Source organism: Lemur catta, chromosome 1, assembly GCF_020740605.2.
Source record: "Lemur catta isolate mLemCat1 chromosome 1, mLemCat1.pri, whole genome shotgun sequence".
NCBI lineage: Eukaryota > Metazoa > Chordata > Mammalia > Primates > Lemuridae > Lemur > Lemur catta.
Window position 1 is genome coordinate 148,503,936 of NC_059128.1, and position 14,618 is coordinate 148,518,553.

General features: G+C 42.0%; 1 protein-coding gene across 3 annotated transcripts in view; it reads right to left on the reverse strand.

The window, feature by feature from the left end:
• The window catches only part of FBXL2 (F-box and leucine rich repeat protein 2), an 80,002-nt gene that overhangs the window by 4,829 nt on the left and 60,555 nt on the right, over positions 1-14,618 (reverse strand). For all 3 annotated transcript variants that reach the window (XM_045537387.1, XM_045537388.1, XM_045537398.1), the window contains 5 exons: positions 14,409-14,483; positions 12,933-13,063; positions 10,705-10,765; positions 9,859-9,903; positions 9,210-9,266 (listed from right to left, as the gene is read on the reverse strand). In XM_045537387.1, the coding sequence (XP_045393343.1) occupies positions 9,210-9,266; positions 9,859-9,903; positions 10,705-10,765; positions 12,933-13,063; positions 14,409-14,483 (369 nt within the window). The remainder of the gene's footprint in view (positions 1-9,209; positions 9,267-9,858; positions 9,904-10,704; positions 10,766-12,932; positions 13,064-14,408; positions 14,484-14,618) is intronic.

Genomic DNA, 14,618 nt, shown 5'->3' on the forward strand with positions numbered 1-14,618 from the left:
GGGAAGAGCTTTAAGGAGACTGCGATGTTACATTTGTTTTTCAAAAATATGTAGAATAGCTAAAATGAAAAAGATGGAAAATAAGTGTTGGTGAGGATGTGGAGCAACTGAAACTCTTACGTTGCAGGGGGCATGTAGATATTCTTGACTGAAATGCATAAATGTGTTCACCAAAAGACAGCAATACTGATTATAATAGCCCCAAACTACTCAAATGTTCAATAGGAGAAAGGATAAATCACAGTGTACCTACTCTATACAGCAATGAGAGTGAACATACAACTACATGCAACAATACAGATGAATTTCAAACAAATGTAATATTGAGATATTGAGCGATAAAACCAGATACGAGAGTGCAGGTGATTCCATTCATATTTAAATTTAAAAAAAAAATTTCTATCACCTAGTGATCCATTCATATAAGTAAAATACAAAAACAGGCAAAACTAATGTATGCTGTTGGAAGTCACTGCTCCTGGTAGGTAGTGATTTGGAAGGGAGCAGAAGGGCTTTCTGGGGTCAGGGTAATGTTGATCCTTAATCTGGGTGTGTTGTTTATGGAAATGCATTGATTTACACTCCAATGATAAATGCATTTTTCTGCATGTATATTTTACTTCAGTAAAAAGTTAAAATTGAAAAACCATCCTGACTGCCAAATTACTGAGTGCAAAAGTGGACACAGTTGGGAGCAAGTGGGAGGCTACTGCAGTCTTTGAGGCAAAGAAATGTTTGAGAGTTTGGACCTGACAAGTTCTGGTAGAGGAGACAGAAAATGGATGGATGTGATATGTTTCTGCAAAATGAAGAAAGAATCCAAGAGACTGATACTGGATATGAGAAACAGGCAGCTCAGTACAACACAGAGGGAAGGGAAGCTGGAGGAGGGAAATTCTGTCCGACCTTGATGCTTGAAAGATTCTTTGATTTCTGTCTTAACATGGGACAGATTTCTCTTCTCATGAATCCACTCACACCATATGATTCTACATGAAATAGTATTATGTAATCAGTGCTGTCCATTAATTTTTAGCTTTTAGAACTGACTTACGAATAAAGCCATAAAACTTCATTGTAGTTCTTTTGGAGGCTGTTTAAAATTGGTAAATCAAGAAATATAATTTTGATTAATTATAGAACCAGAAAAAAAGTGTGTATATGTATGTGTATATATATAATTTTATTTACCTATATTCACATATACATGTATGTGTGTATAGATACAGATTGGGGAAAGAGGGCGACAGAGGTAGTGTACGAATGCCAACTTCTTCATTGTTTTAATATAGGAAGATTAAGAATTCAAGAAGTTAATTGTAGCATATGGGATCAAAGAGATACATTAATTGGAAAACTTAAATTAGTGGCATATGCAAGTATTTATATAAATTTAAAAATCTGGTTTAAGAAAAATCAGCGAATCCCTTGACCTGTTCTGAGTTCACAGGAAAATCTACCTTCACAAAGCCTTTTATGTTACGCTAACAAAGTAGCCATTGATCAGTGCTGTCTGCTTTAGGTGACCACTGTGTATACGTTATTAATATATCTCACTCGCTGTTCCAAACAACCCTGCAGGGTAGGTATTAATTCTTCCCATTTAACAGATGAGGGTGTTGTGGCTCAAAGAAGTTGAGACTTGCCAGTTACAACTGGCTCAGTCTGGCCTTGAAGCCTTGCCCCCTGCTGTGCCCTGCCACTCATCCCTGGCAGACGGCAGAGGGGTAAGGCTGTTTTTATTTCTGTTTATGGGAGGTATGTTAGGAAGATTGCAGAAAAACATGTTTACCATTGCTGGGCAGTACATATCCACAGACAAATCAGAGGTGCTGCATTCAGAATCACCTCTCACTGCACGCAGAATTTCTCTAGGAACATGGATGTTAGCTGTAGTTCTTCCCCCTACAGAGGGATCATGGTGACTGGGGGATTTAAAATGAGAGTCAGATTTTTCTCTTGTATTCTTGGTACTTAGAACTTTGAATTTTGTCAAATTTTCTTTCTGAATTAACTGATATGATCATAGGTCAGGCATGGTGGTGTGCGCCTGTAATGCCAGCACTTTGGGAGGCCGAGGAGGTTACAGTGAGCTATGACCGTACCACTGCACTCCAGCCTGGGCGACAGAGCAAAACCCTGTCTCAAAAAAAATTTTTTTTATAGGATCATGTAATTTTTCTTCTTTAGTTTGTTAGTTTGGGGAATCACACCAATTTTCAAATACTGAACTAAATTTATGTCTCCGGAATAAACCCTCCTTGGTCATGATGGTATAATTATTTTTAAATATTGCTGAGTTCTACTTGCTGATATTTTGTTAAGGACATTTGCTTCTATATTTATGAGGGATGTAAGTCTGTAGTTTTGATTTTTTGGTATGGATTTTCCATTTTCTTTTCTTTCTTTCTTTTTTTTTTTTTTTGACACAGAGTCTTGCTCTGTTGCCTGGGCTAGAGTGCCGTGGCGTCAGCCTAGCTCACAGCAACCTCAGACTCCTGGGCTCAAGCGATCCTCCTGCCTCAGCCTCCCGAGTAGCTGGGACTACAGGCATGCGCCCCCATGCCCAGCTAATTTCTTCTCTATATATTTTTAGCTGTCCAGATAATTTCTTTGTATTTTTAGTAGAGACGGGGTCTCGCTCTTGCTCAGGCTGGTCTTGAACTCCTGAGCTCAAGCGATCCTCCCGCCTCGGCCTCCCAGAGTGCTAGGATTACAGGCGTCAGCCACCATGCCGGGCAGATTTTTCTTTTTGATATCAGTGTATTACTGGCCTCAAAAATGAATGAGTTATAAAATGTTTTCTAATCTATTTTCTAAAAGAGATTTGTGTAGAATGGTGTTAATTCCTTAAATTTTTGGTAGAATTCTCAAATGAAACCACCTGAATCTGGACATTTCTTTTTTTGGAGTCTTAAAGTTATAAAGTCAATTTCTTTAGCAATTAAAGGATTATTCAAATTATCTCCTTTATATTGAATGAGTTGTGTTAGTTTGTCCATTTCATTTATGCTGTCAAATTTATTGATGGAGAGTTTTTCCTAGTATTCTCATATTTTCTTTTTGATGTCTTGTAAGTCTGGCAATATCCTGTTTCATTCCTGATATTGGTAGTTTATGTCTTCTCAGAGGTCTGTTTCCAAAGAACCATCTTTTTGTTTCATTGATTTCCTTCTATTATTCTTCTCTCTTCAATTTCATTGACTTCTATTATTATCTTTAATATATCCTTCCTTCTTGTTTTCAGTTTATTTTGCTCTTCTTTTTTTGGTATCTTGGGGGTGGGAGCTTAGATCATTAAGACTTTACTTCTTTTTTAATGTAAGTATTTAGTCTCACAAATTTCCCTCTCAGCACTGCTTTACCTGTCTCCCACAAATGTTAGTAGTTTGTATTTTCATTCAGTTAAACCTATTTTTGGCTGGGCACAGTGGCTCCTGCCTGTAATCCCAGCACTTTGGGAGGCTGAGGTGGGAGGATCGCTTGCGCCCAGGAGCTCAAGGTTGGAGTGAGTTATGACGGTGCCACTGCACTCTACCCTGGGTGACAAAGCAAGACCCTGCTCCTAAAAGAAAAAAACAAAACAAAACAAAACAAACCCCCAAACCTATTGTTTTAAAAAATTTCCCTTGAGACTTCCTCTTTGACCCATGGATTACTTAGAAGTGTATTGTTTAGTTTCCAAGTGCTTGGAAATTTTCCTGTTATCTTTCTGTTGCTACCATCTTTACCATTTTAAAGTGTACACTTCAGTATTAAGTATATTCATAATATTGTGCAGTGGATCTCCAAAAACTTTTTCATCTTGCAAAACTGAAACTCTATCCCCATTAAACAACTCTCCATTGCCCCTTCCCCATCCCCTGCCAGTTGCCATTCTACTTTGTTTCTATGAATTTGACCAGATACCTTATATAAGCAGAAACATGTGAAGAAAAGATAATAGTTGTTGTCTTCTTGTGACTGGCTTATTTCACTTAGCATAATGTCCTCAACGCTCATCCACGCTGAAGTATGGGTCAGAATTTTCTTCCTTTTCAAGTCTGAATGGTATTCCATATGTATGCACATACCACATTTTCTCTATTCATCCAACCGTAGCCACTTGGGTTGTTTCCACCTCTTAGCCATTGTGCATAATGCTGCCATGAACGTGGGTGTGCAGACAGTCCTTCACGATCCTGCTTTCAGTTCTTCTGGTTATATACCTAGAAATGGGACTGCTACATCATATGATAATTCCATTTTTAACTTTTTGAGGAATTTCCATACTGTTTTCCATGGTGACTGTACCATTTTACATTCTGTCCAGCAACGCACAAGGGTTCCAATTTTTCTACATCCTTACCTTTTCCTTTCTTTTTAAAGAACTTCCTTTAGCCATTGTTTTAGGGTAGATCTGTTGGGAACAAATTTACTTAGTATTCCTTCATCTGAGATATCTTGATTTCTCTTTCATTTCTGAAGGATAGTTCCACTGGATATAGCATTCTGGATTGAGAATTCTTTTCTTTCAGCACTTTAAAAAAGTTGTGCCACTTCCTTCTGACCTCCATGGTTCTGATGAGAAGTTTGCTGTTATTTGAATTGCTTTTCCCTTCCACATCGGTGTTTCTCTCTCATTGCTTTTAAGAAGTTTTTCCTTGTCTTTAGTTTTCAGATGTTTGATTATTATGTACCTTGGTGTGAATTTCTTTGGGATTTTCCTATTTGAGGTTGGATCAGCTTCTTCAATCTGTAGAGGTTTATGTCTTTTGCCGAATTTGGGGGACTTTCAGCCATTATGTCAGCCCCATCCTCTTTCTCTTCTCCTTCTGGGATTCTGATAATATAAATGTTACATCTTTTGTTGTAGTTCTGCAAGTCCCTACGGCACACTGCTCCTCTTTCTTATTTTTATTTTTTTCCTTCGGTCTATTTCTTATTGCTCAGATTGGGAAATTTCTATTATACTTTCAAGTTCATGGACTCTTTCCTTTGTCCTCTCCATTTTGCTTTGAGGCCATCCATTGAGTAAATTTCTATTTATAGTTTTCAGTTTTTAAATTTCCATTTGGTTCTTCTTTATATCTTCTATTTCTTCGCTGACACTAATTTTTCATTTGTTTCAAGTGTAGTCATAATTGCTAGTTGAAGCATTTTTGATGCCTGCTTTAAAATTCTTGTCAGATGATTCTAACATTTATATCACCTAGGTGTTGGTATCTATTGATTGTCATTTCTCATGCAAGTTCAGATTTTTCTTGTTCCTGGTATGATGAATGATTTTTATTGTATTCTGGATATTCTGAGTATTACGAGACTCTAGGTCTTCGTTAAATCATCTGTTTTAGCAGGCCACTCTGACACTGTACCAGTGGTAGAAGGGTGGTGCTGTCCTGTTCCCCAGGCTAGAGTGCCGTGGCATCAGCATAGCTCACTGCAACCTCAAACTCCTGGGCTCAGGTGATCCTCCTGCCTCAGCCTCCCAAGTAGCTGGGACTGCAGGTGTGCACCACCATGCTGGGTTAACTTTTCGATTTTTAGTAGAGATGGGGTCTTGCTCTTGCTCAAGCTGGTCTCGAATTCCTGAGCTCCTTGGCCTCCCACAGTTCTAGGATTACAGATGTGAGCCACCGTACGCTCGACCTAGACTATCAGCCTTTCAAAGCCTGCTGGAGACATCCAAGAGCAATGGGTCTACGCCTCCTTCACAGTGCCTGTGAGACTTGGGTCCCTGCCTCTCATTCAGCCGCATCTCCTCCTCCCTCACCCTAAAACCCAGCCAGGGCTTTTGTTGATCTAGTAAAGAACACACACTATTTCCACTGTGTAAAATGCCCTCAGGCCCTTTTCTACCTTACTCTTGCTCCTGCGCCAAGGACTGGCTCTGCAGCCGACGGTGAGACTTAAACAGCATGACAGCTTTGCCAGGTGAGGAAGGTGAATCTCTAGGATCAAGGGAGAGATTTAATGACTGACCACAGAACTTAGGCTGAGCAGGGAAGGGGCCATCAAATGGGTGGTCAGCAATGAAAAGATGGTGGAATCAAGGGGTCCCATTTAAGTTCAATTACTGTTGCAGTTGGGCAAGGTGGGAGCTGCCGGTCAGACAGTGGGGCATGAAACTGGGACACAAACAAGATACACTCTATGTATATTGTTACTTTCAAAGTTGTTAAGTGTTTCCACTTTAAATTGGAAAACGTTCATCTAAATATTACCAAGTCTCACATCCTATGTTTTACTATAGAGCAGTGAGCAGTGGCTTGATGACAAGATTCTCTCGTATGACCAAGAGCAAACTTTCTACCAGCTAGACAACCTGTGTACTTGTCATTCCGAAGGGAGAGTGATTTCACATCTGATAGACTTGGCTTTCTACACAGGATTCTGTTCCAATAAATCAGAAGAAAAATAAGATCTTACAATAATAAAGAAAGTAATATATATCTTTTTTGGCTGTATTTCTTATTCTTTAACATAATACTGCTAACACTGCTACAATTCTGCTTCGATAGCTTCTAGGGCTAATGAGTTGCATGATAAAATGATTAAAAAAAAAAACAAACAAAAACTGGCTCTGGTATCAAAGAGGAAACTCTTCCCTCCATAATCAACAGGACCTGCCAATGACACATTCGATCAGCTGAGAACTCAAAGAATTCTTAACCTCTGAACCAGTTTCATGACTCATCACAGACCTTCCAAGTCCTACTCCTTTGTATTCTTCTGATCTGGGATTCTCCTTGTTTGCAAATGTATATTTGGCTTATTTTCAAATACACGAGATCAGTGTTCCATTTCAAATAGCCTGTGAGTTTTGTTTTTGTGTGAGTACAAGGCCCTTCCTCCCTTGAGGATCGCAGAGTGACTCCTGGACGGGGTATATGTGCACACTCGCCTTGCTCGCATATAAAGGAGAACTTGAGAAACTGCAGTGTTAGGACCTGAGGTGCAACAGTCTCCTGGTTTCGGGTTGGTGGTCACTTTCCTCATTTCTTCCTGCTTGCAGATCTTTAGTAAAAGATAAAAGCCGTATTTCGAAATTCTGAGCCTACAGTTTTCCCAACATTGTTGACCCCTGGGGGAGGAATCGCTGCGGTAGACCCCTAGAGGGTTTGTCACAGTCAACACTGTCTGACTGTCCCTCGAGAACGTGAGGTTCCTTAGAGTGGGGACGGGGCCACCCCTTTGGGGCCACCTGCCCCAGCACAAGGCCTGCAGAGAAGAGACGTGGGCTCGTTACATGGTGCACTCGGAGGCCACAGGCCACGCTGGCTGGCTCTTACATCCTCACGTGCTACCATCGTCCCAAGTCAGACCGCGAGCTGCTGTCGGTGCTGTGGGGCCCACTGCGGCAGAAACGCACTTCAGTTTGTCCTCAGCTTTGCTTGAGGGTTGACAGAAGTGCTGCTATTACTGTCTATTATCAGAACGGGTCGTGCCCTTTAAATAAGGATCCAGAACACATACTCCTCTGGAATTCCAGAGTCAGGATAAAGTTGGTCTCTCCTGATGAATTATCTTCTTATGTTCAAGTGCCTAGAAGAGTGCCTGGCACGTGGTGGTCCTCAAGAAGTGTTTAGACAGTGAATTAGATGACTATGAAGCAGATGCAATCCATGGCATTCCCCTCTTCTGTCTTGGCTACTAGAACCTCAAAGCTAAGTTATGATTTCAACTGCAATTGTTTCCCTACTTTTCTGCTAATTCTTCAGGTTTTTTGAGTTCTTACCTGAGACTTCTGGTTTTATTATAGCTTATCTTTTACTGTAAGTTCTTTCTGGAAGTAGCTCATATGAATACAGGGGACAGAAAGGACAAGATTCTCAGTCACCAGAAACCCTGCTGGGGAGAACACTATATTCGGAAGACATTCCCTGACCGTTGCTGGGGTCCTGCAGCCCTGAGAGGCTGGAGGTAGGGCAGGAGTTAGGAGCTAGTGGACGGCCTCCGTGGGCCCTTGTGTGCCTGCTATGAAGAGATTTCTTGTGGAAACTGATGAAGGGATGGGAGTCCCAGCCTAGGGTGTCTTGAGGTGGGACAGAGATAGCCCCTGGGCAGCAGAGAGGTAGGAGGTTATAGCCGGAAATACAGCACAGCGCTCCAAATTTTCCCCACATCTCTGAGAAGACAAAGGTCTCAGGAGACAAACAAGTATGGAGGATAAAAGGAGAAGGCACATCTGGGTTACAGGTTCTGTCAGCTATAAAACTGGATCTGAGCTAATTTGGGGGTAAAGACTTTAGAACTACAGAATTATCTGCAATATGTAGAGGGGAACAATTTACTCAGAGAATTTAGATGCTACTAGGTTCCTGATTGATCTCTAAAATCTGACCCAAAATTCTTTTTAAAAGTCCCAGGGGACAGAGCCCAGCCATACTTGTGCTTGAGGGAAAAAGTGTCCAGAAGGAATGTGAAAATAAGGAAAAACTGTGAGTAATTCAAGGCCATATAGGGCTTTTATGATGTTACAGAATGCTAGCCCCTAAGGACAAAACAAGTTTCAAAGAGGATGGGAAGGCTGGCTGAAGGACAGTCTGTTGCATCATCTCGGCGCAGGGGGAAGACCAGACCCAGTGGAGGCCAAGAGATCTGGAGCCTCCGAGAAGCTGTGTAACTTTGAGCAAGTCCCTTAACCACTTTGAGCCACCATTTCTTCACTGATAAAATGATGCCATTCAGTGTCCACATCACAAGGCTCTAATGGCACAGATTCCCATACATGGGCCGGCTCAATGGATGGTAACCCCTTCCCTGCTCCAGGCTCCCAGTTGAACAGCTGGATGTGAAATGTGCATGAGATGTCTGCATGGATAAGAGTGACAGTGACTCTCTTCACTGCTCGTTTTTGATCTTTCAATATATTCTCATTCCTTTCCCCCTGTATATGAGCAGATAAGAAATACACATATAACATAGGATGGCCTCAATCTTTTGTCTTAGATTATAACATTTTAACATGCTAGTAACTTTCACTCCATCTGACAAGATGAACATGAACTTGAATGAAGTGATAAGGGCATGGGTCCCTGTTAGGTTCACAGTAAAGTGAAAGCAGTAATATTCAGATACCCTGCCTCCCAAGTTAGTCCAACTAATAGATCTTTGGAACCAAGAATGATGATACCTTTAGAGAAAGGGAACCCAAACAGATTCCTGTGGTGAGGGAGGGTTCTTTCATCCCTAAAAGGTGAATAATGTCACAAAAGACTGAGACTTACCAAGGCTTGCAGTTTAGGACAGTGAATGGAGAGCTGGATGAGTGTGCTGTCGGTTATCTGGAGAGAAACACGCTGTGTCAGTGTGGCTTCTACACCAGAACTTAATACCTAATCCTGGCTTCTCCTGAACATGAGAATCAAAAGGTGTAAAAGAGAATTACAAACTCATCTCAAGCACCCTTGGGCTGGGAGCTCCTCTCTTCACCAGCACCCTCAAGCCTGCCCACTCCTAGAGATACACAAGTGTCCTTTGGTCTCTCCTCTGGTGCCCTGAGGGCACCTGGGGCAATGGACAAAGAGGGAGTGGGCAAGGAGGGTTCCCCAGGACTCTCCTTCTCTGGAGCCACCCCCATCACTGGGCATCCAAACTTATTTCTCCCTCGGGTTCTGTGAAAAATAAAAGGAGTCTTCCTCCGCCCCCAAGTTTGGCAAAAGATGGAGCTATTCTGAATTTGTCTGCTATAGTTGTCTGATGACTGAGAACAGCCAAAAGTTTACACATCCACCACCATGGCCTTCACGGGTTCCCAGGCCCTGCCACCTAGGCTGGGCGAGGAGGGGCGGGACGCCAGGCCGTGTCTCTGGCTGTGGCGAGCTGCCCAGCAGTGACTGAGGGGCAGACCGGCAGGGCTGTCAGGAATCCACTCACCAGGATGCATTCTTCAAGATCCATCTTCTCCAGGTCATGGCAATTCTGGAAGAGTCCACAAGACACACCCACCATGTGGGTCAGCGGGTAAGGCAACACTGGTGGCTTACCCTGTCCCTCTGAGTTCTGGGCCCAGTATCCTTGTTCTCTTCCATTAAGGAGTGTGCCCTATTCCTAAAGTGACCCAGTGACCAGCACTCTGAGCAACTGCCCTACGTTGGAAATGGGAATAGGGCTGCCCTGGGCTGCATTTCATCCTCTCAACCTAGAAAGAGAGTTGCCTACACATTCCTAGTGGCTCGCAGACATCAGCAGATCAATTCTAGCCACAGGATAGGCTCTGGGAGGGCATGGGGATGGGGCACTGTGCCACACTGTGGGGGCTCACGGTGGGGCAGGAAGATGAGTGTATCATATCCCCAGGAGGACATGGATTCCTGGCAGCAGGTCCAGAAGGGCCCCACAGTGGTCAGTGTCTGCAGGGAAATGTAGAAGACAGAACAAAGGGTGGAGCACAGCCTAGTTAGGGGAAGCTGCCAAGAGGCCAAGTTGGGGTCCATGTGAGGAAGGGCGTCTCCTGCCAGGAGGAGGTGCCCCTCAGAGTGGTCCCACCTGACCAAGTGAAACTGAGGCCTAGACCCTTAATAGAACCCTCTAGAGGACCTCCCTGGATTTCTGCCTACCTGGGAAAACTGCAAAATATACTCTGAGGATTCTGTTGTACTTTATGCCTGTCTTTTCCGAAGGTAGTTGTTTTTACACACCCCCAAACCACTCCAAATCACTTTGCATTCAGGAGGTGAATTATAATTCTTAGGTTCTTTTTAAAAAAAATCTATGTCTTACCCGAGCTAAAAGTGTAAAGCCTGCATCAGTCAAATGGGAGCATCGTGCAGCCTCCAAAATTCTGGGGAGGGGGTGTGTGGGGAGAAAAATGTACCAACCAGTTAATAATAGAAACACATACTTTATGATACACATTCTTTTCATTCTGCTCCCTGACGTGCTTCTGCTTCTGGTAACAGCCCTAGTGTTTGTAAACACAAACACTGTCCCTACTGGACAGATGAAGAGAATGAAGCTTAGGAAGGAATGTCACCTGCCCAAAGTCCCAAGTTCCTACCAAACTTGGAGAGTAAATAGTAAATTCACAATCTTCCTACCACAGTAGCACATTGCTGTTGTTTTTAAATATTTTCCTAATATTTGGTGACCTTTTAAATATAATTAAAATGAACTTTTACTCAACAAAATCATCTTGAGATATATTGCATTTATTGAAATTCCTATTTACCCTAAAGGAAATTTTAAATATTCTAGGCAATGAAAAACAAGTTAATTCTGTTACCCATGCTTACCAGGAATGGATGCATGAATAACATTTTTAAGTTAAACAATGTCTTACAACTCCCTTCTGACCCGTTTTGATAATCCAAATTCCTTCTGCTAAGCAGAAAACTCAAACTTACCCAGAATCTTCTCTAACACAACACTAAGAAAAACGGGCAAAAGACAGAAATAGACAATTTTTAAAAGATACGTAACTAGTGTAAGCACAGGAAACGGATCAGTTTCATTCATAAGTAAAGAATAAAAAAACATTGTATCTCAGCCAGGCAGAGTGGCTCACGCCTGTAATCCTAGCACTCTGGGAGGCCAAGGCGGGAGCATCACTTGAGCTCAGGAGTTCGAGATCAACCTGAGCAAGAACATGACCCTGTCTCTACAAAAAAATAGAAAAATCAGCCAGCTGTGGTGGCATGTACCTGTAGTCTCAGCTACTCAGGAGGCTGAGACAGGGGGATCGCTTGAGCCCAGTAGTTTGAGGTTGCTGTGAGCTATGATGATGCCACTGCATTCTAGCCAGGGTGACAAAGTGAGACTGTCTCAAAAAAAAAAAAAAAAAAAAGTATCTTTTTTTCTGCCTCTGATACAGGGCTTAGTTAAGGCTGCTGTTTCTGAAGTCAAATTCTGTTAAGTTCAAATTCTAGTTTTACAGGGTCGGGCATGGTGGCTCATGCCTATAATCCTAGCACTCTGGGAGGCCGAGGCAGGAGGATTATTTGAGCTCAGGAGTCTGAGACCAGCCTGAGCAAGAGAAAGACCCCATCTCTACTAAAAATAGAAAGAAATTATATGGACAACTAAAAATATATATAGAAAAAAATTAGCCGGGCGTGGTGGCGCATGTCTGTAGTCCCAGCTACTCGGGAGGCTGAGGCAGGAGGACTGCTTGAGCCCAGGAGTTGGAGGTTGCTGCGAGCTACGATGATGCCACGGCACTGTAGCCCGGGCAACAGAGTGAGACTCTGTCTCAAAAAAAAAAAAAAAAAAACCACAAACAGTTTTACTTCTTACTCATCATGTGACCCAGGATAAATTATGTGATTTTCTCTGAGTCTCAGTTTCTCCTCTGCAAAACAGGTGACAATAGTAGTACCCACCTCACAGATGTGGTGGGATAAAATGAGATAATGCTTATAAAAGGAGTCAGGAACACGCGTGAGTTCCACTGATGTTAGCTATGATTAGTTTTTAATATTGTTACTATTACTAAAATTTTAATATTCACAGCTGGTGATAATGTATTACTTTAAGACTCAGATTATAAATTATTACATCTTAAAACAAAACCTTTTTTCCTAGTGAGGAAAATGGTAAACAAGAAAGCAACTGTGATTCCCTCCACTCTGTCCCTTTAGCACTAGGTCTAGAGGAGAACCTGGTGACATCTGGATGTGAAGGGATCCCTCTGCTCGCCATCAGATCACTCCGATGCTCAGAGCAGTAACAGGATAGGCAAATTAGGTGGGCAAATGTGTGACATTCATTAAGAAAGTAAGGTTTGGATTCACTGGTGGGAGACATTTTAAACTCTCCCGCTATACCCATTAATGAACTGGATTTACACACTGTCCCAGCCCAAATTACCCAACAAAAGCCGACAACACCACAACTACTGCCTCCACCACTACCCATTCTACCTATTGGCAGCCTTTGCCCTTCTGCGGGAAGCCCTCTTGGTCAGCCCAGCCAAGCTCTGAGCTGCAAAGCAAAAAGCATGGTGTACTCACTGCAGTCTCGGGCAGTTCAAACCCAGGGCTGTAAGAGAGGCATCTGTGAGGTTGCTGCAACCCGAGAGGCAGAGGGCCTGCAGCCGGTGGCAGCCCCTGCATATCTGCACCACACCTTCGTCTGTGATGCGCTGGGGAAAAGTGCACAGAAAGAAAAATCAGAGGGCACCATCGATCCTGAAACAGGACTGGCAGAAAAATGGGATCCACTGTTACTCAATTAGTTTTGGTTGCTAGTTACTAACATTTTATCCTAGTAACTTCTTATAAAATAAGGAGAAGCAGAGGGCAGGTATGTACTTCTGGTATCTCTGTACAGCTTTAAAATAGCCTAAAATTACTAACAGAGAGTAAAAGTTTAAAATTCCACCCCCCTAGAGTCATCAAAACTGACATAAATTTGTTTCTTTTCATAAAATTCATAAACTCATGATAAAAAAATCAGATTAAAGACCTCATGAGATTTGCCTAGTTAAGTGACATATTAACATTTGGCTGAATTCCTGCAGATTAATGCTTTAGATATTCACTATATAAATCATATATATATTTATAATATTTCATCAAATGCTTTAGAGAATAGGAAAATTAAGTAAATCACTAAATTATTGATAAATGCCTTAGAATTCTAGGTACTTAGCCATAAAGATTCAAGATAATATGTTCCCTTAAGTATACTAAGTCACGTAGAAATAAACACACACATCTATATTATACTTCAAGCCATCTGCCAGTGCTATCCTGTATCTAAGTCAAGGTCCCATTTTTGAATAGTCCACGCCCATAAAGTCAAGATTCATCCAGAAGATAGTTTCTGTTTTTCCTCCCACCACCAGAAACCCTAAAGATTTATGATTCATTTATTAAAAGCAAAATGCAAGGGCTTTCTCTTACTTTTCTCACAATCTATGTCCCCTTGAGAAACCCAGTCAGATGCAACAAGCATAAGCATCCTCTTCAATTATCAGTCTCTACAATGGCAGTGAAGAAGGACCAATAGTTTTTTATAAGCTAATGCCCTGATGAAAATGCCACCTTGCTCTTGTATATGTGCTTTATCTTTCAAAGCATTTTCACATCTGTTATTTCATTTTATCCACTGAGATGTGAGGTGTCATCAGCCCCAATTTATAATAAATAAAGACATTGAAACCTTATAATGAATTGTTCTCATAACTAGCTAGTGACTAGTTCACAGCATTCCTGACAGCTTCCCCAGTACTCTATTCAAAAGAATCAGGCACTGATCTACATTATTTTGGGGGGAGATGTCAGTGGCTTTGTATTGAGTACAACGTCTTTTTGTTGTTGTTGTTGTTCTTCTTTCATCTTGTGACAACTGATAGGTCACATAAGGACACAGGATGAAAAATCAGGGTATGCAACATGGCCATTTGTCAATCATCTCAGCCACAGCAGATCCCTCTAGCAGAGAACACAGAGCAGGACGGTGCTCAGGAAAGGCACGCTACTTACTGAGCAGGACTGTAAGTTGAGGCTCACGAGCTCATGGCAGTAATTCTGAATGTGTTTCAGAGCTTCGTCTTCTAACTGAGTGGACAGAGAAAATAAGACAGGGATGGAATCCACGTAAGAGGATAGTGGGGCACCATGAAAAATGCAACCACAAGTTCCCAGATGAATGCCCACACCTGACACATGAGGTAAACAGCTGTATCGACCCTT